This window comes from Trichoderma ghanense (genome assembly GCF_004382785.1).
Source record: "Trichoderma ghanense strain CCMA-1212 chromosome Unknown scaffold_1, whole genome shotgun sequence".
NCBI classification, from domain to species: Eukaryota; Fungi; Ascomycota; class Sordariomycetes; order Hypocreales; family Hypocreaceae; genus Trichoderma; species Trichoderma ghanense.
In genome coordinates, this window is record NW_027395664.1 from 919,627 (window position 1) to 943,628 (window position 24,002).

General features: G+C 55.3%; 6 protein-coding genes across 6 annotated transcripts; 1 reads left to right on the forward strand and 5 right to left on the reverse strand.

Moving 5' to 3' along the window:
• Nucleotides 1–75: 75 nt before the first annotated feature.
• On the reverse strand, nt 76–6,391 carry CCMA1212_001672 (Lid2 complex component snt2; the record flags this gene model as incomplete). The annotated part of the gene is made up of 6 exons (XM_073699090.1): nt 76–1,589; nt 1,674–2,073; nt 2,179–4,003; nt 4,966–5,449; nt 5,541–6,219; nt 6,377–6,391. 6 exons carry the CDS (start codon nt 6,389–6,391, stop codon nt 76–78), a joined length of 4,917 nt encoding a protein of 1,638 aa, XP_073562309.1.
• Nucleotides 6,392–9,544: 3,153 nt separating this feature from the next.
• Nucleotides 9,545–13,184, forward strand: CCMA1212_001673 (Helicase and polymerase-containing protein TEBICHI; the record flags this gene model as incomplete). The annotated part of the gene is made up of 13 exons (XM_073699091.1): nt 9,545–10,115; nt 10,179–10,456; nt 10,524–10,706; nt 10,762–11,233; nt 11,289–11,302; nt 11,343–11,446; nt 11,509–11,736; nt 11,794–12,237; nt 12,276–12,530; nt 12,602–12,706; nt 12,791–12,875; nt 12,946–13,084; nt 13,150–13,184. 13 exons carry the CDS (start codon nt 9,545–9,547, stop codon nt 13,182–13,184), a joined length of 2,913 nt encoding a protein of 970 aa, XP_073562310.1.
• A 459-nt stretch (nt 13,185–13,643) lies between these two features.
• CCMA1212_001674 (uncharacterized protein) lies at nt 13,644–16,787 on the reverse strand (the record flags this gene model as incomplete). Its single annotated transcript, XM_073699092.1, has 6 exons — nt 13,644–15,123; nt 15,176–15,426; nt 15,487–15,611; nt 15,685–16,282; nt 16,344–16,606; nt 16,667–16,787. 6 exons carry the CDS (start codon nt 16,785–16,787, stop codon nt 13,644–13,646), a joined length of 2,838 nt encoding a protein of 945 aa, XP_073562311.1.
• A 2,531-nt stretch (nt 16,788–19,318) lies between these two features.
• On the reverse strand, nt 19,319–20,549 carry CCMA1212_001675 (uncharacterized protein; the record flags this gene model as incomplete). The annotated part of the gene is made up of 2 exons (XM_073699093.1): nt 20,033–20,549; nt 19,319–19,955 (listed from the first exon to the last, which is right to left on the reverse strand). The coding sequence occupies exons 1-2, from the start codon at nt 20,491–20,493 to the stop codon at nt 19,319–19,321; spliced, it is 1,098 nt and encodes a 365-aa protein (XP_073562312.1). The 5' UTR covers nt 20,494–20,549.
• A 410-nt stretch (nt 20,550–20,959) lies between these two features.
• Nucleotides 20,960–21,376, reverse strand: CCMA1212_001676 (uncharacterized protein; the record flags this gene model as incomplete). The annotated part of the gene is made up of 2 exons (XM_073699094.1): nt 20,960–21,188; nt 21,372–21,376. 2 exons carry the CDS (start codon nt 21,374–21,376, stop codon nt 20,960–20,962), a joined length of 234 nt encoding a protein of 77 aa, XP_073562313.1.
• A 46-nt stretch (nt 21,377–21,422) lies between these two features.
• Nucleotides 21,423–21,935, reverse strand: CCMA1212_001677 (rRNA-processing protein cgrA; the record flags this gene model as incomplete). Its single annotated transcript, XM_073699095.1, has 3 exons — nt 21,846–21,935; nt 21,633–21,778; nt 21,423–21,563 (listed from the first exon to the last, which is right to left on the reverse strand). The coding sequence occupies exons 1-3, from the start codon at nt 21,907–21,909 to the stop codon at nt 21,423–21,425; spliced, it is 351 nt and encodes a 116-aa protein (XP_073562314.1). The 5' UTR covers nt 21,910–21,935.
• Between the last annotated feature and the right edge of the window lie 2,067 nt (nt 21,936–24,002).

Genomic DNA, 24,002 nt, shown 5'->3' on the forward strand with positions numbered 1-24,002 from the left:
AACAACAAAACAAAATTCAACTCTCAAGTCTCGCATCTCATGCAATTCTGTCTGTATCTCAAACGAACCAATGTCTCAAGAAAGTAAGTTGCGGAGAGACGGATTCGTGCTCGCGCCGGTAGCCGGCCTTCTTTCTGGAGGCCGCGGTGCCATGGGCGCGGACGATGAAGGCGCTTCGTGCGCAGGCGGTGGTGGGGGCGGTGGCCCATTCCTCAGCAAGGGAGGGCTTGCATGCGCGGGTGGTTGATATGATCTCTGCGGGTGTAAACCATGAGAAAAAGCATCCGCTCGCGGCGGCGGTTGCGTTCCGTTGTTCATGAGGTGAGCCGGGGAATGAACGGGTCCCCCGTGGCCAGAGTGGCCCACTCCGCCATGGTAAGGGGGAGGAACATATGGAGCAGGGGCAGTTGGTCCGCTCATGCGTCGAGGTGATGGGGGAAGCCCGTTTGCATACGAGTGTCCGTGTTGATGACCGCCAGGCATCGTTGGACCAGCCATGGCAGGTGGCCGGAGAGCCGAAAGATTCGACATCGGAGGCGGCGGGGGTGGAGCGCTGTGCAGCAGAGGAGGTGGCGGACCTCCGTTGATGTGTCGAGGAGGAGAGTTGTGCTGGCTACCCGGACGATGCGGCGCCCAGTCGCTGTAGGCTGCTGGTCGGGCCGGCGGCAACGGGGCAGGCGGATAGGCATGTGTCACCGGAGGCGGGCGATGTCCTACAACTTGAGCAGGCGCACGAATCGGCGCCGGTATGGCCGGGGGGGTTGATACGGGTGGCACGGCGTGCGAGCCTGGCGGCTGAGGCCACGAAAGGGGGAGGCTCGCATGGCGTCCTTCGCGATAATCAACCAGAGGAGCCGGCGGCGTTGCACCTCTCAGGGGAGGCACCGGCGTCATGATCGTCTCCATCGGCTGAGGACGCGGGAGTTCGGGCGGTGCCGGCGGCGGAGGCGAGGGCCCGGGTAGCAAAGTCAGGCGCGGACTGCGAGGAGCCTTGCGAAGTTTATGGCATTTGTGGCACTGGAACCTCCGCTGCTCGACAAACTTTTGTGCTTCCGACCCAATGCTCCCGTGGTGGCCATTGGTGAGCTTCCGCTCTTGCGACGTGTCTATCGGCCACCATCTCAGGGTGACGTCTATGCCGCACGTAATGCACACCTTCTCTCCTGGGTGCTGAGCGTTGGATCCAGCATCAACCACCTCGGTGTTGCGCGGTTGTTGAGTCCAGTTGCCATTGGGCGCTGTCGTCGTGGATGCTCTGCGGTTTCCGGTTTGAATCGGAGCTCCGGACAGCTTCGCCGCTGCCGTCATCAAGGTGGCCTTGCGAACGGTTCCTGTCAGGGTGAGATCGGCTTGCTTGAAGTTCTGGACGTAGAGCTGAAGGGCGTTCAGCCCCGACTCGTTGACCACATCGTGGATCCGGTGGACAATGGTCTTGGTGGGCAGGTGGTCCTTGCACCACAGCAGTGCAGACATGGTCCCGCTCTCACCATTGACCGTGACGATGTTGAACTGATCCCTCCGCGAGCTTTTGACGGGGGCGATGTCAAACCCGAGGACATGGCCCTTTTGCCGGGCACATTCAACGTGATCTAGAGTCGTTAGTCTCCGAACTCACTCTGCACACAGCTCCCCTCAGGTGGGAGAGTTGAAAGGGATGGAAACAGGCAACTTACAAGGCGCGCGGCAGTGATGGCAGGGCACACAGGCTCCACCTTGCTGATTACAGGCCTGGCAGATCTCGTCATATCTGGACCTTGGGATGGAAGGGATGCCCTCAGAGGGTTCCAGTGCCTTGGCGTTGCCAAACTTGACTTCAGGGGTCCATACAGCGCAAGTGACATGAACCCAATTATTGTCCGCGGTGCGCTTGAGCGGCTCGCGAGGGTTCACAGGGCGGTTCATGTCTTCTTGCTTCTTGCGGTAGAACTCAGCAGCCTTGCGGGCCTGCTGGACTTCCAGCTTTTCTCGCTCTCGATCCTTCTCCGACATCTTCTTCTTATGATGCGTGAGCTTCGGCAGCTCCACAAAGTCGTGCTCGGTGTGCTCGACAGGGCACAAGACGCATTTGTATTGCTTTTCACCTAGTCAGTCACTGGCTGATGTGCAGGGATAGCGGCAGAGGGGGAGAGGGCGCTGGCGAAGGTCGGAAAGGGGAGGGAGGGTTTTGATGTGACCTACAATAGAGACTTGTGGGCTCTTGTCATTCGCACACATGTCGCATATCCATTTGCCTTGCACCTTGTTATCAATAACACCGTAGCAGTTGCGATGAACAGTCATTCGGCACTCCCGACACGACAGGTGTTGGTCGCCCATCGGCTCCATCTGATTGCAGACGGCACAAGGAAGGGTTCGCGGCTTTGGCATCTCGGGGGCAGCGGGCGGCTCCACCACTGCTTTTTCCTTCTTCTTAGTCGGAGCAGCGCTGGGAGTGCTCCCGCTTTCGGACGGGGTTGCATCCGCCTCCTTATCGGCAGCAGAAGACTTAAGCTTCTTTCGGGGAGGCTCCTGTGTTTCGCTGGGCTGGGGCGGGGGCTTGGAAGGCGTCGGGGCTCGTTCAGGCGTCATATACCCTAGTTCTTGTGCGAGCTGCAGCTCCTTGAGGAGCTCCTCGTCCTGCTTGCGCTTCCACGCGCGGCCACCCGCCTGCGCAACCTTCTTGGCCACCTCTTCGATCATCTCATATCGAATGGCATAACGGCGCCACAGCTCGGCGCAGCGTCGGCACAGAGCAACAACGTATTGGTTTCCGGCCTTGTCCTTGCCAGAGCCCTTGAGGCCCTGCTCATTGACCAGCCCAGGCAGCGGATTTGGTGCTCGTCTCCATTGTCGGTCGTTTGTGGTGTTACAGAACTGGCAGATAAAGCTGCGCTTCTTTTGTGCCGCCTTGTCTGCGTCGAATGCCGAGTCGTCGTCGTCGTGCGCCACGTCGTCGGCGAGCTTGGAAGCGGCGGCGTCTTCGCGTTTGGCCTGCTTCTTTCCCTTTCGGCCCGGGAAGCTGCCCCAAACTTGCGCTCCTCGCTCCGTTTTCTTCCAGACATAGTAATGTCGAACAACTTCTCCCGGCGGCTTGGTTTTGACGTGCTTCATGACGAGATGCAATTCAGAGCCAAACTTTGAGACACCCTCCTCGAACTTCTTCGCTTCGGCGGGAGTGAAGCTGGGCTCCTTGAACTCGGCCCTGGGCTTTTGAACAAGCGCAGACAGAGCCTTGGACGGATCATAATCCTCGCGGAACAGAGTCTCCACCGCCACATCGCGCAGGTTCGTGGAACGCTCGGGGAGGTCCAGCTGTTTGGCCTTGCTCATGGCGTCGGCAACATAGTCGTTGATCTTCTCAACGGGCGGCTCGCCCGCAGGCGGCGGCTTCCACAGCAACGTCGCCGTGCAGTTGGGATCATTCTCGTCCAGGTCTTCGCCGCGGGCGACGTATCCGGGTGGCTGATCCTGGACCCACTTCGGCCGCTGGACACGACGAGCCCTTTCGGCCTCCTGTTGCTCCTTGAGCAGCTTCTGATCCTTCTTGCCGCCCTTTTTGAACTCCAGAGGCTTGACATACTGTACAGGCTGGCCAGGCCAAGGCCCGACAGATGCCTGATTCCTTGGGCCAATGCGGGTGCCCGCGCGCGGGTAAATGCGGTCATCGTAATCCAGCGCATCCTCCGGCTTGCAATGCATGCCGAGATAACGCCACGGCCAGAGGCTAGCCTGGTAAATCTGCTCCGCGGTGCCCTGGTGAGGCGCGTCATCGTCGGCGGGGCTTGTCCTGTCGGTCTCGATGCCATGGACATCATCTTCGTCCTCGTCCAGCGGCTCGTCATCGTTCAGATCCGCGGTATCAATCGTGTTAGGGGTATGGCGGGCCTCCAGCTTACGCTCCTGAGCACGACTGCACGCAGCGCAGGACCAAGCAAAGCCACGTGAGGGTTTTTTGAGCAGGGGCGGCTTGACGCAATTCATGTGGTATGTGTGCAGACATACTGCGCAGTCGACCGAGTCATTGCTTTTCGGAAAGGTGTTAGTAAAGGGGGCTCAAGTGAAACCGGTTAGAAGATAGAAGAAGACAAAGGGCAATGGACAAAACATGAGAGAAAATCGACACAAGGAAATGAAATGGAACGAATGATGGATGAATATTCATCATGCCATGTGTTGTGTGTCCTCGTGTGATGGGTACTGTAAGCGGGTATAGTGTCGATGTGCCCAGCTCTGAAGGCCGATACGCGATGCACGACCCGGAGCGGTGACGTCCGACAGAGCCTGAGCGGCTATCGGTACAGGGCTCTGCTGCTGCTTCTGCTGTTTCTGCTGCTGCCACCAATGCCACAGATGCCACTTGACGACTCTCGGGGCGCAGGACAGATGACAGCAGCCTTCCATCCGCCTCGCTGGCTGGCTGCCACAGCACAGCGCCTGAGCAGACAGACGGCCAGTGGTCCGACCAAGGCCAGCAAATTGCATGCACATGCACGCACGCGGCAATGGGAGGGGGGTGGGTGTCAGTTGGCCCTGGTGGATGTACCGAGTACCTGCCGATAGACGACGCCAGGAAAGGGCTGCTCCCTCAAAGAGGGCTAGGGAAGGGGTGTTGGTGACCAAGTACCGTGTACCGTGTACTCCGTGCCGTTGTTCGTGTCCAGCGTCTGCTCTGCCCTGGTCGGGTAGGTACTTGGCCGTCGTGCCAATAGGGGCCCGGCTCCCCAGGTACCAATCGACAGGACCAGGGACAGGCCGGTACAGGCCGGTACGTGCTGGCTGGCAGGCCCGCAGCTGGAGACACACAAGAAAGCAGAGAGGCATCCATCAGGGCAGAGACAGGACAAGGACGGGGACAAGGGCAGGAACAAGCCGAACAAGAGAAACCCGCCAAAGAAGCAAGAAAAAAAAGAAACAGGAAGAAGAAGAGAAATAAACCGGCCCTAGGCCGGATGGAGCGCCATGTAGGGTCGTGTCGACAATACGTACCTTGCACAGTAGCCACTGCATCTCTTGCAGAGCTTAACGGCGCTAGTCAGCTCCTTGCCACGCCCCTGCTCGACTAGCACGAATTTCCAGCGCTCGTCCAGCACCTTCTTGACCTTTTCGGGCACGTTGACAATGAGCCGGGTGGGAATCAGATCGTAGTTCTTCTGGATGTATCGGTCGTACAGCTTCTCGAACCAGAAGCTGTCGGGCTGGCGACGGTAGTCGTCCATGCTCTCGATCTCCAGCCGATGCTTGATCTGGCACTTGCCGCGCAGCGCCGTCAGGGGGCTGATGTCCGAGTGCATGCTGGCAAACAGCATCCGCGTGTCGCTGGCCTTGCGCCCAATGTCCTTGGGGCGATAGAACCAATTGATGCGCACCGCGTCCACCGGCCGGGCGGCGTCGTTGCCGGCGTGCATGAACTCCATGATGCGCCCCAGGTAGTAGGGCTCTCCCGGAGGCTCGCACACGAGATAGACGTGATCTGCCAGATGTTCAGTTAGCCCGGCCTCGCCGCGAGGTTTGGAAATTGCCTTCGCATAGGCTCGAGGTGGATCCCCGGCCGTGCTACCTACCATTCGCCTCCAGCACCGTGCCATCGTCGGCCACCATTCGCCCATTGTCCGGCATGCCTTTGCACGTCTCGAACGTGAGCATGTTGGATTCGGCCCACGTCAGGCCCTGGAGCTGGTTCTGAGCCGCGAGGGCGTTCTTTTTGGCCGCCGAAGACGTGGCCGGCGGCGTTGCGGCCGCCGAGGTGGCAGTCGACGCTGCCGCGGTGCCATTTTGGCTCGCCGCCGCCTTGCGTTTCCGTGAGGCCTGCGACGTGCCCGACCCTGACGCGGCCTGTGATGCGTGGATGGTGCCGCCGGATTTTGCGTCCTGGGCGCCGTTCTGGCTGGAGCCGGCCTTGGATTCGTCTGCGGCAGCAGCAGCACCACCGGCACTGGCGTTTTTGCGTGAGCTGCCGTTGGTGCGAGGCGCCTCGGCATTGCTGGCGCCGTTTACCTGCCGCGACGACTTCTTGCCGGTGTCGCTGTCCTTCTTGTCAGGGTAGTAATCGTACATGTCCATCTCAATGTCCTTGTCCTCGGCATAGTTGGGGCGAGAACTGGCCGTCCTGTTACGAGAGCGAGTCCCGTACGGCATGGCCACATCAATGACGGCTTCTTTTTCTGCTGCGCCTGAGCTAGGCGACGTCTTGGCCATTGGCTCCGACGCCGTGTTTGCTTCAGGCTCGGCAGACTTGGAGTCCTGTCGTGGGTGTCAGAGCAACAGGCGACGACGAGTCAAAATGAGGATATTCAACATATACACCAGATAACGACTAGAAGACAAAAAAAAAAAAAAAACGACGTGCCAGGTGCAGGCGTGTAAGAGCGTCCGGCATGTTGCCACAGAAAAAACTCACATTTGGTTGCACCATATTGGCGGCAGATTAGCAGCGTGGCCGTGAAACGAGGCAAGTCAAGGTGGTGAAGGCATGCCCGTCTGATGTGAGTGTCCAGGCCGGGTGGGAATCGAACGGAGAGCGATGAGCAACGGCTCGGGAAAAGTCGAGAGTCGAGGGCGATGGTAAATTGCAAAGGGCTTGTCACTGCGGAGAGGCAACGGGCCGGCGAGTCGGGACACTGAAATACGCGATAGGGAAGAGGAAACGACGTGAAGACGACGGCCGGGAAAGGTTGAATGAGATTGAGGAGGAAAAAAGAGTGAGTAGTGCCAGTTGAGAGTGAAGAATCCAGTACCTACATATGGGCGCCGCCGTTCAAGGTAACAGGGGGGGCCGCACGCCAAGTGGATTGTGTCCCTGCTAGGTCCAGGTGGGCTGTACCGACGCAGGTCGCGCCGCGGTCGCCCCTAACAGCCGAGAACCCATCGCGCCGCGCGCACAGGGCGGGCTGAGGCTGATGGCTGATGGCAGCAACTTTATATCTACTCCGGGGTACTTGGGCCACCCATGAGCAAGTCCCGCATCTGTTTTTCCACAGAGGTTCATCAGAAATTCCTCCACCCGACGACACACTGATTCTGTGCCTTTCCTCTCGGTACCTACACGGGTACGAAGCAGTCGCACGCGGCCAGGAGAACCAAGCTGAGCCCGTCAGGGAGGTGGCATTTAATTGCAGCCGCCGCCCAGGTTGACGCTGCGTCTGATGGCCGGGACTCTACAAGGCAATGCGAGGCGGGATCCAGTTGATGGTAAGGTGGTCTCGGTGGCGCTCTAGACTGGTCGCGGTAAACCTTGCTACCTTATGGCTTTGAGCGATCCGTACTCTCTACCATATACAACCTACTACTACCTCACTACGGAGTATGTAATCTCCAGCTGGGCGGCAGTAAGACTGCTCTGCGCTATGAGGGGCGATGGAATAGTGTAAGCACGCCTCATCGACGTGTATCTGCTGCGCTCTTGCTTTTGGATTTGGGGGAGGATGTCCAGATCAGCCACTCTGCCTGATCCAGCTGTCAAAGGGTGGGTGTCGAGGGGGGGAGAGGTAGATGAAACAGGTCATGGTTGATTGTTTTGCCTGCGGTTTCTCCGTGTCCATCAGGTTCCTGGAGTTGTCCGGGAGTTGAATGGTAGATAGGTTATTCGAACCGACACTGACACGTCTGCCTTTCTCCGTCCTGTCGCCCCCCTCATATTACTACTAATATGTAGGATCTCCGGGCATAACGCGAGGATGATGTGGGCTTCCAACCGCCTCCTCGGACGTGCCAAGCAGCAACCAGCACCCAGCACCAGCAGCATTCTTTGGCGCCCTCGACCGCCCCCTTCACTCTCTGCTCGTCTTTCTCCCGATGACGTACTCGACCATGCATGTGTTACTCTCGCAGGCCATTGTTTGCTGTCGCGTTTGGCACCTAGACACCGCAAGTAAGATGCTTGTAAGACGGCGACGACTGAAGCACAAGACCATGGCATCGAGGCAAAGCAGAGTCAGGACAGCCAGCATCGCAGCCGCGGGGGGGGGGGGGGGGGTGGGGGNGGATTGGCGGCGTGTTCGACAGAGCGAGCCCTTGCAGTTGGCATGCGCGCCATGCCGGGGGGGTGTTTGGGGGGGTACAGGAGTACAAGCGCAGTCGGTACTGCGCCAGGTACATGCGCCTTCGATCGAGGACTCCGTTTTCTACAAGAGCGCAGGTTAAGGGTGCAAAGTACCTGCTCTCTACATCTGCATCTGTATTTGCATCTTCCGTCGTGCCAGCAATTGCATGCACCGACGAGAAGTAGCCAGCAGTAAGTAAGTAACGTAGTAGTAGAGCATCTTCTGCCGGGGTAAGGTAGGTAGTTCTTTTGGCGATTTGCCGCATCTGCCTCGTCCTTTTAGTAGCGCATCCGGAACGTTGTGGCCACGACGTCACAGGGTCGGTCGCTCGGATAAGACGAATGAAAGGTGATGTGATTTTTTCAGTCGGTCGGGCTCAAGGCTCTAAAACAACAAAGAACCCGCCGGATCGGCTGTGTGGGGCTGCAGAGCGCCACCATGGACAGGAGCCCGGGGCAGAGAGTTTCCAGGCGTGATGGCGTCAAATGCTAAAGTCAGAGCCGAGCTTTGGCCTGCGGGAATCGGCGTGAAGAGGCAGACGAGTAACGGGTCATTTTCTGTCCTTTGTCAGCATCAAGTCGATACTGCGCTCATCCAACAGCGAAAGCGGCTGCTGTCTGGTGAGCGGCGTCTCACAGGGGAGAGTCGGAGCAAGGCAGGCTCTCCCTCTTCAGATTCGTCACCCACATCACGTTACCGCGCACCGAAACAAGCGGGAGATACCGGCGTCAGAAGCCCTAGAATGTTGGGCGGTGTCGTTTTGGCCGAGCGCTCAAAAAGCAGTGCAGTTTCCAGGCATCGATGCCCCTTCGTCGATTCATGCAGGTTGGTGTGCGAAGTAACGCCGGATGGATTCTGGAAGGGGGAATTGAGCTGGCCAATGATAGGCCGCGGGGCACTGCAAATCGGGCTTGTTTGTTGCACTCGCGCTGTACTTTGTACCTCGTAGGGTAGCGGTAACACCGTCCGTTTTTGGGCACGCCGACCTGAAGCGACGGGCCATGAGGCGCAGGATTGGAGGGGATGTGGAAGAAGAAGAAGATTTGCTGGGGGAGGAAGGAAGAAGAACCACGGTATAATGGAGGAAGTCGTGGGTTTGATGTGACTGGAAGGCAGCGTTCACGACTCTGCTCTTGCCTGCTTTTTCATCGGTACGGTAGTGAACGTACACTCTCATACACCGGTTTAGTACCTTACTGTAGTGTCCAGGTACTTTGCTGAAACAGACGGAGTGGTGGCTCTATCAAGGTCTCGGCCAGCCACGTGATCTCGCGTGTCCAAAACCCACTGCGAATCACTGCCGAGATGCGCATCTGCCTAACAAACGCGCTTCTCCACCCAACACACGATGCTCAGATCATAGAATTGCTTGCTGGCTGTTGCGCTCTTCGCTCACTTCTTCTTCTTTTATTCTTCTTCTTGTTTGCTTGTTTGCTTTTCACACCTTCCTCTCCTCCTCTCTTCAATGCGTGTCTAGATGACTTTCTCTCCTCCGTAGGTGCTTTGCCGCGTGCTTCTCCGCAATCATGGAGAGCATGAGGGGCATCTTACACAAGACGAGCGTCCAGGAAGCCCATGAGCGGCAGGCAGCAGCGTTCGGACCGCCGTCGGTGGCTGGGCAGAAGAGGAACTGGTCGACAAGCCTCGATGATGCGGACAGGAAAGATTTGCCATCCGCATCTGGCTCTGGCTTTGGCTCTGGCTCCGGCTCCGGCTCCGGCTCCGGCTCTGGCTTCGTTTCAGCATCAGCTTCCCAAGGCTCCGTCCGCTTTCAAAAGGCTCTCTACCTTCCCCAAACCGCAGCTAGACTCTCTGCCAGCAGGATTGTCACGTTCAATGCATCCGAAGACCCTTCCGAGTATACCCAGCGGCGTATATATGCCGCCACACCGTCCTCTTCCATAGATCCCGAGCTCAACCTTGCTCATCCAGTATATAATCTTCCGCGTCAACTTGTCCATAACTTTGCTTCCTTGGGAATTAAGCAAATATATCCATGGCAAAAGAGCTGCCTCAAGGGGCCGGGCTTGCTTACAGGCGATAAAAACCTGGTCTATTGTGCTCCCACTGGCGGGGGAAAGTCGCTAGTTGCTGATTGTGAGCCATCGTGTCGTATCCATAAGACTCCCATGAGGCGCTAGACAGCTGATGTTTGCCCAGTGCTCATGCTCAAGAGGGTAATCGAAGAGCCCGAGACCAAGGCCCTCCTTATCCTCCCCTATGTTGCCCTTGTGCAGGAAAAGGTTCGCTGGCTTCGTACCGTCGTCCAGGGCCTCGCGCCGAACATTGATCCTGAAGTATTGGAGAAGCAGAAAGCCAACAGCATTTGGCGGCTTCGCCCAGACCACGATTCTCTCAAGGTTGTCGGCTTCTTCGGCGGCGGCAAGATCAGGTCCACATGGCAGGACTTTGATATTGGCATATGCACTCTGGAAAAGGTTTGCTTCGCCCTTTCTGACTTGCTGGATTGCATTTCGTGACATCTAACAGACTTTTGCTACTTAGGCGAACATGCTTATCAACACCGCCATTGAAGACTCGTCTATATCCCAATTGCGAGCCGTAGTCCTCGATGAGCTTCACATGATTGATGATGACCACCGTGGATACCTTCTAGAGCTGATTGCGACGAAACTGCTGGGCTTGGAGCAGCCCATTCAGATTGTTGGCATGAGCGCCACTCTGCCCGTATGTCCTACGTCTCAGAAATATCGCTTCCTTTACTGAGTCTGATGTTTTTCAGAATGCGAATCTGGTCGCTCAATGGCTCAACGCACATTCATACAAAACCAGATATCGGCCAATACCGATCGAAGAGCATCTGGTTTGCGAAGGGAAAATTTACCATATCGGTACCAACGGCGCTAAGGCGCAAAAACAGATCAGAGTCGATGAGATATCAAATGGTCAGGTTGAGCCTACAAGGCAAATTGGAGCATCCGACCACAAGGAGTTCCGCGATCCGGTCCTGAATGCAGTGGTGTCTTTGGCCTACGAGACCGCCATGATGGGCTACGGCTCGTTGATCTTCGCTGGTAGTCGAAGCACCTGCGAGTCCGATGCGCGTCTGATCAGTAGAGTGATGCCTCAACCGCATGAGCTGGACAGCGCAACCATGGACAAGCGGATGGATCTCCTGAGCGAGCTGCGCAGCCTCAGTACAGGGGCCGATCCTGTATTAGAAGAAACAGTCCTATCCGGCGTCGCATTCCATCGTATGTATCTCCCACTTTGGCGTTGAGGTGTAGGATGCTAACCATGAGCTTTCAGATGTGTGTGCAATGGTCCCTTTCAACGAAAGTACATGCTGACTGACTTGGACAGGCCGGCCTAACGAGCGAGGAGAGAGATCTCATTGCCGAGGCGTATGATGCTGGCACGCTTCTCGTGTGCGTTGCCACTTGCAGTCTGGCGGCTGGAATTAATCTGTGCGTATCCCTTCGAGGACGGTTATCGCGGCAAAGCCCAGGTCAACTAATCTCGACACCAGGCCTGCTCGAAGGGTGATACTGCATAATGCAAGGATGGGTCGCGAGTATGTCGGCCCTTCCATGCTACGACAGATGAGAGGGCGCGCCGGAAGGCAGGGCAAGTCACCTGTTGGCGAGACATTTCTATGCTGTCGCCAAGACGACCTGGAGCAGGTCTTAGATCTCATGTATGCGGATATCCCAGAGATTGCCAGTTGTCTCAATACCGAGAACAAGCGGGTGCAACGGTAAGACAATGTTTCAATCCGCTCGACAAGCGTGGCATTCGCTTACACAGTAGCAAGGGCCATTCTGGAGGTCATTTCCGTGCGCTTGGCGAATAGCCACGACTCCCTTCTCGACTACTTTTCAAAGTCCCTCATCAGCTATACTCACGATCGAGACTTTGTGGAAAGCTGTCTCAAGTCGGGGCTGGAGGACCTACACAACCTGGGCTTGATTGTGAACGACTCTTATTCAAGCTTCACTGCTACGCAGCTGGGCAGAGCCATAGTTGCCTCCTCTGTCGACCCCTACGATGGAGTCTTTATACACGCCGAGCTTACCAAGACGCTCAAGGCGTTTGTGATGGATGGCGAGATGCACATTCTCTACATCTTCACGCCGGTTCAAGATTTCGGCATAGTCGTCAACTGGCAAGTCTTTCGCAACGAGATGGATGCTCTGGACGAGAGCGGGCTTAGAGTCCTTCGTTTCCTGGGGATCAAGCCAACAGACGTGCTGAAACTGTGAGTCACAACCTTCCACGAGTCCCTCTTCTGCGTAGGTATGCTTTGCTAATAGACAAGCGAAGCGCTCGGGGTGTTCCGCTTAAGGAGAACACGCCCGAAGAGAAGGAGTTGGCGCGCGTTTACCGTCGATTCTACCTTGCCCTCCAACTACGAGATCTGTGTAACGAGATGCCCATCCACGTGGTCGCTCGAAAGTACGATTCGCCTCGAGGCTCTGTTCAGACACTTGCACAGACTTGTCAGGGCTTTGCGGCCGGCATGATTAAATTCTGCGAACAGATGGGATGGGGGTAAGTCACACATGTAGCTGTCTGTTTTCCTTTCTCTTTGGTTAACAGACTGACTGATATCGGGGACGTAGTGTCATGGCTGCTGCGCTGGAACACTTTTCGGACAGGCTCATGGCCGGTGCCAGGACAGATCTCCTGGCCCTCGCCAAGATTCCATTCATCAAGAGCCGAACAGCGTATGTCTTTTCTCTTCTCCCTCTTTCCATTTGCCTTACAAGCTACTCGCAGAGCATGTAGGTATGCTAATCCACTCTTGACAGTCGTGTCTTTTGGGAAAACGGCTACCGCACCGTCGGCGCCATCGCAAACGCTGATCCAAAGGAACTGGTTCTTGTCTTGATGCAGGTGTGTCAACAATCCGAGCCCCTTTTATACCATCTGCTTTTATGCTGTAACTGACGTGTTAAAATCTCAGGCTCAGCCGAATAAGCTCCGGATCAAGGGGAAAGCCGACGAGAGATATGAAGAAAAGCTGCTTGCCAAGGCAAACGTCATTTCAGCTTCCGCGAATCGACTATGGCGTGAGTTACATTTTCTTATCAGGAGATGGTTTCGTCTCGGAAGCAGTTTTGCCACTTTTTTATATTTGTTCTAGGTGAAACTGACACGTTGTCTCCAGAAGTCCAACTGCAGGCGGAAATGGCCGAAGAATAAGTCTACTCAGGAGATTGGGCTGTTTGGTTAATTCTAGGGAAATTTTGAATCAAGTTTGACAACTGTCACCTGTCCATTTTGCTTTGCGTCATAGTCAGCGCCTGCCTTTTGAAGGAAGATATTTGTTTCTTGTTTCTAGCATCTGTATAAGCAAGCTACCAAAAAGACTTGGCATCGTAAAGGCTTTCCGAAGCCTCCCCAAAAGAAATTGAACAATTCATACCGACGCATGAATCTCGTCCTCGAGCCCAAGTCCGCCTGGTCTGCAGCCCTCCAAACAGAATAGAATGTTTGTACTTCTAGAATAAAGACCCTATCATCGGTAAGGTACCCAAGAACAGAAATCAAGTTCCTCGCTTGCGCAACCAACAAAGATATTCTCTGACCTCCCCCTCTGTCTCTCTCTAAAGCTTCTTCTTCTTCTTCGTCTATCTGGGCTCTCGCACATACCCCCTTCATCTAATCCGCCAGAACGTTCCTCAACATGACCAAGAAGTTATCCTTGAGCTTGTGCACCTCTGCAATCGGCGGCTTCGCCGGCTCCCCAGCCGACCGCCTCAGCCGATCCCGCTTCTTCGCCCGCCGCTGCCTCTCGGCGTCTATCGGATCCAAGTCATCCTCCTCCTCCGCCTCCGTCTCCGACCCGTCGTCGTACGCCAGGTCCTCCAGGTCCTCGTCGTTGAGCCCGAAATCCGCCGAGCTGAAGCCCGTCGGCATCATGTCGCTCCCGGGCTGGCCCTCGGCGGCCATCTTCTGCTGCGTCTTGTCGCTGTGCCACTTCTTGCGCGCCTCCTGCCAGGCGATCAGCGCGTCGATCTCCTGAATCGCCTTTTCCTTGTCGATGATGCCGGTGCTGACACCGCCCTCGAACAAGGCGTTGACGTTCAGCGTGCCATTCTTGGGACCCTTGCGGAGGAACTCCAGGATGCCCTCTATCCACTCCATAAGCTGAGTAAAAAGGCCGTTGTCGTGCGCGTGAATCTCGTGCACGAACTTGTAAAAATTGTGCTCGTGTCGCGCACACAGATCGATGAATGCTTGCACAGTCTGGTTCGGATCCGCGGACGCATCATCCTCCCTGCACTTCTCCACCACCTTGATCATGTCGTCGATGAAGACGGCAAAGTCGGTGACGCTGTTGTACACGTTGGCCGATTTGTACACCCGCACGAGGGGCTCGTAGAAGATGGTGAACAGGTCTCTCAAGAGCTGCAGCGTGACGGGCTCCTCAATCAGTTGTAGCAGCATGCTCTTATCTCTGTGTCGCGTGCAAAGCTTGAGAAGCTGCTTGAGGTACGAGAAGAGCTGGGCCCCCTGCTTCAGCTCCTCGTCAATGTTCTCGACGGCGTTGTTGAAGGCGACGTATGCGTTGAACAATCGCTGGACCTGCTCGCCAGACAATTCGGGCTCGATAAGGTCCGACCTCAATATCACTACTATGATGTCAAGGTCTTCCTCTTCGGCCTGGCGACGGATTTCCCTCTTAATGTCTTCGGTAGCATTCGTGTACTTCTTGATCTTCTCGGTGAAGACAGGATCGCCAATCTTGGTGTCCAGTGCGTCAATGGACCTCTGGAAGCTGCGAATACCATCGTGCAATGCTAGCGAGAACATTCGCTGCATAAGAGACCGGGTGCCAAAAGGCTGGGCGAGAAATACGTCCAGAATACCCGACATGACTGCCGCAGGATTCGCAATCCGGATGACGTTTTTGACAACGGAATACGGAATCAGGGAATGGATGCGCTTCGCTTGGGCGAACAAGTCGGCAGAGTTGTCCTCGGCCAGGAAAAGATGGTATATGACGGCAGCGATTTCAATCCTCAGCCACTCGGCGAACTTGCGATACTGAATGCTGAGATCGCCAATCGTCTCCTTTTCCTTGATTTCCTTGAACAGCAGGGTAAGGCCATTACGTTCGACAATGTCCCGCCGGAACCTGAATTGTCACTGTCAGAAGATTCGAGCAGGGGGGAGTCTACGAGACTCACGATTCCATATACTCATCAAGTTCAGCAGCACGCCTCCGAGCAATCTCGTAAAACTCCTTTTGCTCCTCCATGCGCTTCTCGTCGAGCGCCTTGCGCCTCGAGATGTCTTCCACATCCTCGTCTGTCGGCGTGATGGGATCGCCGCTCAGGAAATCCGACATGGCCTTGGTGTTTGCAATCTGAGGGTTGTGAAGAAGAGATCGTAAGAAAGCACGGAGTGAGACTCTTTGATTTTCTCGCCAAAGGACAATCTGCATGTTCATGTCAACGTTGGTCATCCCCTTTGGACCTCAAAGTGGGTAGATACTCACCTCCCTGTTCGCGTCAGGAGTCGCCGCTCCAGAGCCCGCATGACCGTCGATTGATGGCCGAGGCGAAGCTACCTTCCTCGACTGACTTGATTTTCTTGACCTTATCGATCCATGGCCATGTGTAACTACCATACCAGTTAGTTGACGATTCCTCAGAGCTTTTAGTTGTGAGAACACTGTTCCCGGTTGTATACTCACCACCCTTGGGAGACAGCAGGCTCCCTGAGACGCTCAGATTCTGCGACACCCTGGTTCTCCGAGTGGACATGGAAGAAACAGACGAGGCATCGGAGTCAACTCCTCCGCCGGAAAAGGACGGTAGCAGCCCGCTCATTCTCGTGTCAGACTTGTTCTTCTTGGGCAACGCGGGCAGAACCCTCCCAGGCAGCTCGGCGCGCAGTCTCCGGTGCAATCTGCTAAAGTCGCCATACCGTCGGCCGACAAAGTGCTCCAGCTCGCCCTTTCGCTTGATGCGGAGGATGAACTCTGCGTGCTTGTGATACCTGATGTTGCGCTTGACGGAGGTGACGCGGACACCGGCGACATTGACGTCCCAGCCGTTGATGTAATTCCCTTCGGGGAGCGTGTTCATGACGCCTCTGTCGATGGCGTTGCTGTCCACAATTTCGATTTCCGAGAACTTGATGCGCTCTTCGAAGCCGGACGAGGTGGGGATGCCCGAGACCATCATGAGCTCGACCAGCTTCTGCGCCTTGATGGCCAGCTTCCGGCGCTTCGTCTCTTCCAGACGGTCTTCGGACGAGGAGATCTGCTTCGTGGCAAACGACTCGAGAAACTGCCCTGTGCGCGTCAGCGTCAAACGAACCCCAGCAGAGAGATGACAGAGCGTCACGCACGACTTGGAGCTTGTCCTGCCAAAACTCCTTCTCCCTGGCCTTGTCGAGAAACGGGAAATCGCGAACATGGTGGACGAAGATGTATCGCAAAATCGGTAGCTCGGACTCTTGGGGAGGAACCTCGCCCTGCTCTGACTTGAACGGCGCGCCGAAGCGCTGCAGAGCCGTTGGCGAGTTGAGCTCGTTGATCTCCCACTTAACCTGGTCGGATATCAGCTCCCTCTTCAGGTCTGCGAAGGTGCGCGCTTTGGTTAGCTCTGGATCTAGCTGTAGGGCGAGAACAAGTTTCGATTCAGGTCATCGAGAAGAGTAGGTAAACGCACAGTGCTCTTGTTTGCCCGTCAGCGCATTGCTCGATGCTGGCGCCGTGTCTGAGCCATTGGCGCGAATCGGCAGGGTAACAGCAGCGCCGCCATCGGGCACTTGCTGTTCGGCGACTGTCATGGCCAACGAATTGAACCCGGCAACAAAGACAAAGAGGCGATCCCAGGAAAGAGGAGTTCCGATGGATCGCAGGTCTCAGAAGTCAGACAGCCAGACAGAAGGCAGACAAGTGGCTCAGCCCGTCGTCAGCCCCAGCGCTTTTGGATGATGGGAGGAAACCGGCTGAATCTCTTTGGCGGGGTAGTAGCGTTAGTAGGTAGTCGTCGCTATAGTGCCTATGGAATGTACGAGGCAAGGTATGGAGTTCTGCAGTGTGTAAGCTTGCTACGGAGCAAGATAGGTAAAGTAAAGGCACTGTAGCAGGGCGCGCAAGCAGCAGAATCTCCTCGGTCAGGATTGAGATTTTCGATGACGCGTGGATAACTGAGGAGGCGCAGTCTCGTTCTAGGTAGTCTAGATCTCGCTCACGCAACGAAGACGACAGCAGAAAAGAAGAGGGAGTGACGCGGGACACACGAGAATGGCCGACTGCGGGTATAACTAGACGCGGCGATGATGATGATGATGATGATGAGAAAGGAAAGAAGGGAAGAACCATGATAATCACAGGATGGCCAAGCCAAATCACATTCACAGCCCTGCTCCGCCCCATATAATATCACTTGGTAGGCATGTAGTGCTACCAACCTGCAGAGTGACCTGCTACTGTACTTCATAAAACACGGGCATTTTACAGCACTCAAATCGTTCCTGGGCTGCATGTTTGTTCTGTTCCGGTAGGACAGAATCTGCCCCCGGTCCCTCAAACCTGGCATGACGTTAGACTGCAGTATCCAAGCCACTCTCTCGCTCTCTCTCTTTACAGTGATTCCGCCCCTCTTCAGCCGCAAGGCCGATGCCGACTGCCGAGAGAAATAAGGAATAGTAATTCCATCCATACAAAAGGCGCGATTCCATGGCCTTGCATGCTTTTCTCGTTCTTCGCAAGCAGCTGACATACTGTAGTTATCATAAAGGGAAGAAGAGAGGTGAGAAGCAGGGACGAGGCCCATGGCTTCAGTATGACATCACCGCCCGGGTCGAGATACATAACTACTACTGATCGCATAATAGCGCAAGATAGCGCAATCAATTCCGTGTAGTTTAGACGAAAGGGAGTCGCTGATATCCGACTGGTAGGTAGTATGAATTTGAAGTTGCAGATGGGGTTCTGCCCTGAAAACTCCTATAACTTGCCGCTGATTTCCGGGTAGCTCAATCCAAAGCAACATGGTACTGCTGGAGACGGAACACAAGATGCAAGTTCGACAGACCGTCCAATGACAAAATAGCCGCTCAGCCCCCAAGATCCTCCCCAGCCACGCAATTGGCACCTCATATTACTACTAATGTACATACTAGTCTAGACGTGCCGAGAAACGCCAAGGTCCAACACACAGTTGATCTTGAAACATTCCCAGCCACTTTGTCTTGGATGAATGTACAGTACGAAGTACTTCTACTTGTTAGTATCTGTAATCTCATTTCAATGGAGACAGAACAAGACAAAGACAGAAACACAAAGCTCTCAATCAACGGGCGGAGCCAGATCCATTCCTCTTGTATGCCTTGGACAATGTAGATGCACACTTTGCAACTTGGCTCGGATGAAGTCAAAGCAGACTGGTTTATGTCTCAGTCATCTGAGCCATTGCACCACGACATGTCATAAAACAAGGACGAGAACAAAAAGTGAGAGGCCTACTGTGTTCGCAGCTCAAAAAACTGTAGCTGTTGAATTACAAAATGGTGTCAAATGTCCTCTATAACCGACCACCAACCATAAATCCCAGACACACAAAGCAAATCCCCTCATGCGCTTCGCAATCACAACCTCTCCACAGCAACACTCATCTTCTGAGACCGCTGAGTTTTCTCCTGCTCCAATGACCCATCATAGCGTCTCCGTATTGAGCCGATCGGCAATGCTCTGCAATTGGGATGTTCCTGATGATCTGTTCTCCGGAGGACGGCAGATCTTCCAACCCCAGCAAGGCATACAAGGCATAGTAGCCCAAGGCATCAGTCATTCGCACTTGTATCCAGAACAGCGTTCTGTGCGCCAAGTCAACCAGATGAATCTCGCTTTTTGTTCGGAAACCACAACCAGAACAGTAGCAAACATCCGAAGCGCGCCAAACAATATGGATGAGGAATAATCCGGGACGTCGTCCAGGCTCGGAATCTCGAATGCTTGGCTGCTTCGTCGTCAACTCCACTGTGGCAGTGAAGCCGACGCAGGGTTGCAAGGCGTACGTACGCGCGTGAGCCAAAAGCAGTGCTACAAGCCCGTCTCCGCAGAATGCTACCGTGACTAGCAGTTGGGCCAAGCTTGCTCGGTGACGCCGACGGTTTGGTCTCGTGCCTGAGCGGTTCCTGTTCCGAGCTATTGATGCCAATCCAATTGGCGCTGTCAAAATCCGGTGCTGCACAGCGAATGCGCATGTAGGGGCTGCGGCCGTTCTGCGGCTTGGCAGGCATACCTCGTCTTGTTGCGGTCCATACAGTGTTGACAGCTTTGCTCTGGCGCTTCGCCGTCGCCGCTGGCCCGATCATAGCTCATCAAATATCCGCAACAGCTCGTCGTCGGCTGCTGGTACTTCCCAAGCCCGCGTCGCCTCCGGTCCTTCGCCGTTGCTGTTTGCTGCAAGATCCTGCTCGGGGCCATGGAACCCGGGCGTGGTGTTTCTCCACGAGCCTGCTGAGTCGCCCTGTGTAGCGCCCCGGGAATTGTAGCTGAAGGTCATGAAGAGAAGACCGATGATGCAGATAACGGTCACGAGAGCCGCCCAGGTGATTCTCAAACGCTTGCGCGTCCTCTCCTGCCATGCCCTGTCGGCGCGCTCCCAGCCCTCGATCTGTTTGCGCACCACATCCACTCGCGCGGCCAGCTTGTCGGCAGTCTGCCTTCCTAGGTGTATGCGATTCTGCAGAGTCTCGATCGTGGACTGTTGTGATTCGAAATGCCCGATATTCCGTAGCTGGTTCGTAACGTCCGTCTCAAGCTCTTGCGCAGCCATGTCGAATCCCATCTGGAGGTCGCACGACGCCTGCGCCAGGTCCTTGAGGGCCTTGACCATGACCTGCAGGCTGCTCGTTTTCTCGAGCAAGGCATAGTGCGTCTGGTCCAGTTGTCGCGTCGTTTCGGCCGAAAAATTGCTGAGCTCCGCGAGGGATTGCCGCAGCTCACTGAAGAATCGCAGTCAGTAAAGAACGACTTGGAATAGTCTTTGCACTCTTCGGCATCGCCCATGACGGCTTCTTACTCGGTGCTGGAAGAGGCCTTGTCCTTTGCCCCGTCGCCTTGCAGCTTCTCCTTCGCCTTGTCCTTCTCTCTGTCCTTGTCCTCCTTGCCGATCCGCGAAAGGTCCGGCCTGTCATCGCCGTCCTTTGGTAGCAGCAAACTGGCGCGCCGGCTGTGAATCGGGCTCATGATGGGCGTCACGGCCCCCGAGCGCGGAACGTCCACTGAGCGCCGCATCCTGTGCGTCTGTATCCGATCGAGAGTCTGTCCCTGGCGCTGAGTCTGCAACGTCGTCGTCGTCGGTGTCTCGTCATCGCCCCGGCGCACCCTGTCACCCACGAAGTCCGTCAGCGATCGCTGGACACGGTGCCCAGGCCTTGCTGGGGCTGACGGAGGGTCGGGCAGGTTCTGAGTCGGCATTGCCGCTGGTTGGACCGTGGCAACGGTGAGAGGGGCCCCCTTTTCCATGCGAGCATCGTGCATGCATTGGATCGGGAATTTGGCCCACGGAGAGAGAGAGAGACGGGAAGTGAAGAGAGCTTGGGTGGTAGGGAAAATTAAGTGGGGCCTGGGCCAGCAGCAAGCGAGTGACGGCTTGACTTGCTGTTGATGTTGCAACTGCAGATTCACATGCAATCCAGCGCTTGATGCTTGTTTGGCGTTTGGTGTCAAACAAAGGAGATTTAGGGCGGTGGTTTGGACTTTTGAGCCCTCATGTCACTCTGCATAGGTAGATATAGTAGGTAGGAAAATGGGTCTGGATACTAGCAAAGTTCATTTGTTTTGGTTTCGGACATTGTTTCGGTAAACCTATTTTCAGATATTGACCCAATTGTGCTCCCAACTCCGTGCAAATGCAAAAGCCCCCCGAAACTGAAAATTGTGACAAAGCCTCCCCATCAGTGGGTAGACATACAAGCAGCAACTTGAAGATGCAATATGCAGGTACCTACGCAAACACCAAGGCCGCATGTCCCTCCCAGTCGCAGAACTGTTTTACCCAGCAAACCCGGGTGAAGTCCGAAAAGAATCCCAGCCATCTCCCCGTTCCATCTGGTAAAGCCGAACCGAATACCGAATCGTCCTGCGGTGAAAGTGGTGATGCAGAGTCCTCCAAACACAGCCCCCAAGAGCTGCTAGTAGTCCCATCTTGCTGCAGAACAAGCATGAGATCCAAACTGCTGCGAGCAGTCGTCCGGGTCGATGGCGGTGAAGAGACCGTCGCCACAGCCCCCGTTCAACTGCATGCAGCTCCTGTAGTCGTCCATGTCGGGATACCAAAGTGCGCATCTCTTGCAAGCATCAAGATTCCGCCGCGGGCTTTCCCGATAGTAGTAATATTCTCGTACTCGTCGCGGGACCGCATGATTTTCCATCCCAACGTCGTTCTCCGGTGCGAGGCGTCGCTCGGCTCATGAGTTCAAGAGCTTGTTTCGCTTCTCCTTGCGCTTCAATCTCTCCACTCGCTTGCGGTGCATCTTTTCGGCCATCTTTTCGTATCTCTCCCTCTCTTCCTTCTTTGCTCGCTTGTCCTTGATTGCTTGGATTCGTCTCTGCGATTATGCGTAAGCAAGGGAACTGCTGCAGCGGGTCACCATGTTAATTGTCAAGCACCAACGTACCTGACGCTCTTCCTCCTTCTCCTGCTTCATCTCCTTCTCCTTTGCCTTCATCTGTGCCATAGCCGCGCGCTCTTTGGTTCTCTGCTCATAAGAGGACAGACCGGCCGTCGGGCGAAAGGCCTTCTTCGGCGCATGCCATTGCATTCCTGTCGACTCGTTGTCAGTAGATGCCGGCGATGATTGAAAAGCGCCAGGCTGGGAAACCGCGCGTACCGTTTTTGCGCATGCCAAGCGGCTTTGTCGGCTTTGCAGCCGGCTTCTCAACTGCGGCCTCCATTGTGAACGATTTGCTTTGATTGATCCCTGGTTAACTGGAGATCGACCCAAGCGACAGTAGTTCGAGCTGCGGTCTTCTCTCCGCTGGATGAAGCTTTTTTTTCCTCGAACTTTTTTTTTTTTTTTTTTTTTTTTTTTTTTTTTTTTTTTTTTTTTTGTTTTTGCCATGTCGACTGCAGATGCGGGGCCAAGGCGGTGAGCGATGATGAGGCGCTTCTCCACTTTCCAATGGGATCTTGATTGTACCTGACAGGCGCGGCCACCACAGGCAACCCTGAAGGCACTGACCGCCGGGCAATTAGGCGCTGTAGTGGCCGTCCTCCAGGCTCCGTTCCAGCGGGCTCTGGGTACCTACAGGTACAATCGTGCCATTCTGCAGCTGGCCAACGGTAACCTCCCTCCTGACATGTCCGGGTCGCTACACAGCATCGACAACACAACACAGCCCGGCGCGAGTATCAGATACCCCGATGCTTGCTCCAACGTGGCAGCCTCGTCCGAACAGTCCGTGCCGACTCATTCGTATAGCTACCGATCACCATCTCTATACGGGCACAACTTTCAAAGCTGAAGCCCGGCGGCCGGTTCCACCCTCCCAAGGCCCGCGCCGTCCATTCACATACTGACAACGCAGACGTGGATGTGAGGGCCGGCCCCGGCATTCGTGTTGCGCTGCAGATGCAGGGGCGTCCGTGACATTTTCGTTGTTCTTCGCGAAGACGAGAAGACGGAAGACCAGGACGGTTCTGCGTGTTACGAAATATGTATGGCATTGATGAACATTGCTCCTTGACTTCCCTGCCTAACGAAGACGACAATGCTTGGAAATAAGCTGATATCATGCGCTGCTACTACGGGGCTGATGATGCTAATACCGCCTCGGTGGAAAGCAGAGGGTAACACGCCAGCACACGAAGTTGCCTTGATACTACTACGCCCACCCAGGAGGTATGCTTCGAGTTACACGGGCTGAAGAAGGGCGGTGATCCTACCCAGAAAGCATCTCGTTTGCCAGCCAGTCGGCGTCACAGAGGAGTAATAAAGGGGCAGCAGCCGTAGCCTCGCTGTTTGCAGGCGATTCTCATTGTATTACGAGCACAAAGAAAGACACACGGCCGTCCTCAAGCTGGCAACGTGTTAATACGTATGCATCCTGGCCTGAGCGTGTCTATTTTTAATTGCCCTGTTTCAGGCTCCGAGTTGATCTTCAAACATCGGCTGGACGATCGCTGGGTTCATTCATCTCTCCCAACATAAATCAGGAAGAAAAGGGCTTTGTGCCACGTAGTCCCTTGCCGCTCACGATATTAGGAGAGGCTGAGATTGCATGGGGACACACACAAAGTACCTACCTACCGAGGTACAGAACCCGCAGTATCGTACTCTCTGCGACGCATGTACAGTACTAATGGCCCGTCAATGCAGGTACGAGAAGCATCAATACGGACCCCCTTGGCCGGTCCTCTTCCAATCGTTGGAAGTTGTCATGCTATCCCTACATGCACTGCGCTTCTAGCGGAAGTCTCGAAGTCGTTGCCCGGGAGAATGCCTGGAGCTGACGGCTTACAATCCGGTATTCTTATTCCAAACCTGCATCCAGAAGCCACGCATCGACACCTTCGTCATGACGGAAAGTTACTTTCTCTCTCCCTGGCGTGGACAGAGAGACGTTTGGATGATGGATAATGATACCTTAGGGGTCCCTGGACAAGGACAACAAAGAGGTGGATACCTACTTGGTACCTCCACGGGGGCCTCCCGCCATTCAAGGGCGGTGGTTTTGGGTCCTCTAGCCGGCAAATTGTCACAACAACTGGAACGCAGTTCCCTATGCTCGGCCCAGCAGGGCTAAAATTCCCGTCAGCCTGCATGTCCCGTATGTATCAGATAAGACACCATCCATCAAGCAGGAAGAATATTCCGTGAAGTACGTAGCCTAGGAAAAGGAAGGGCCAGACGCTCATTCAACTGCTCATTAGCACGGAGCACACGGTAGACATCACGAAGACGACTAATACAAGTAGCGTGCTAGCACTTGGCAGCCGATGACAGGAGCAAGGTTATGAAACACGAAAAAGGGCCGGCGGCCCATGA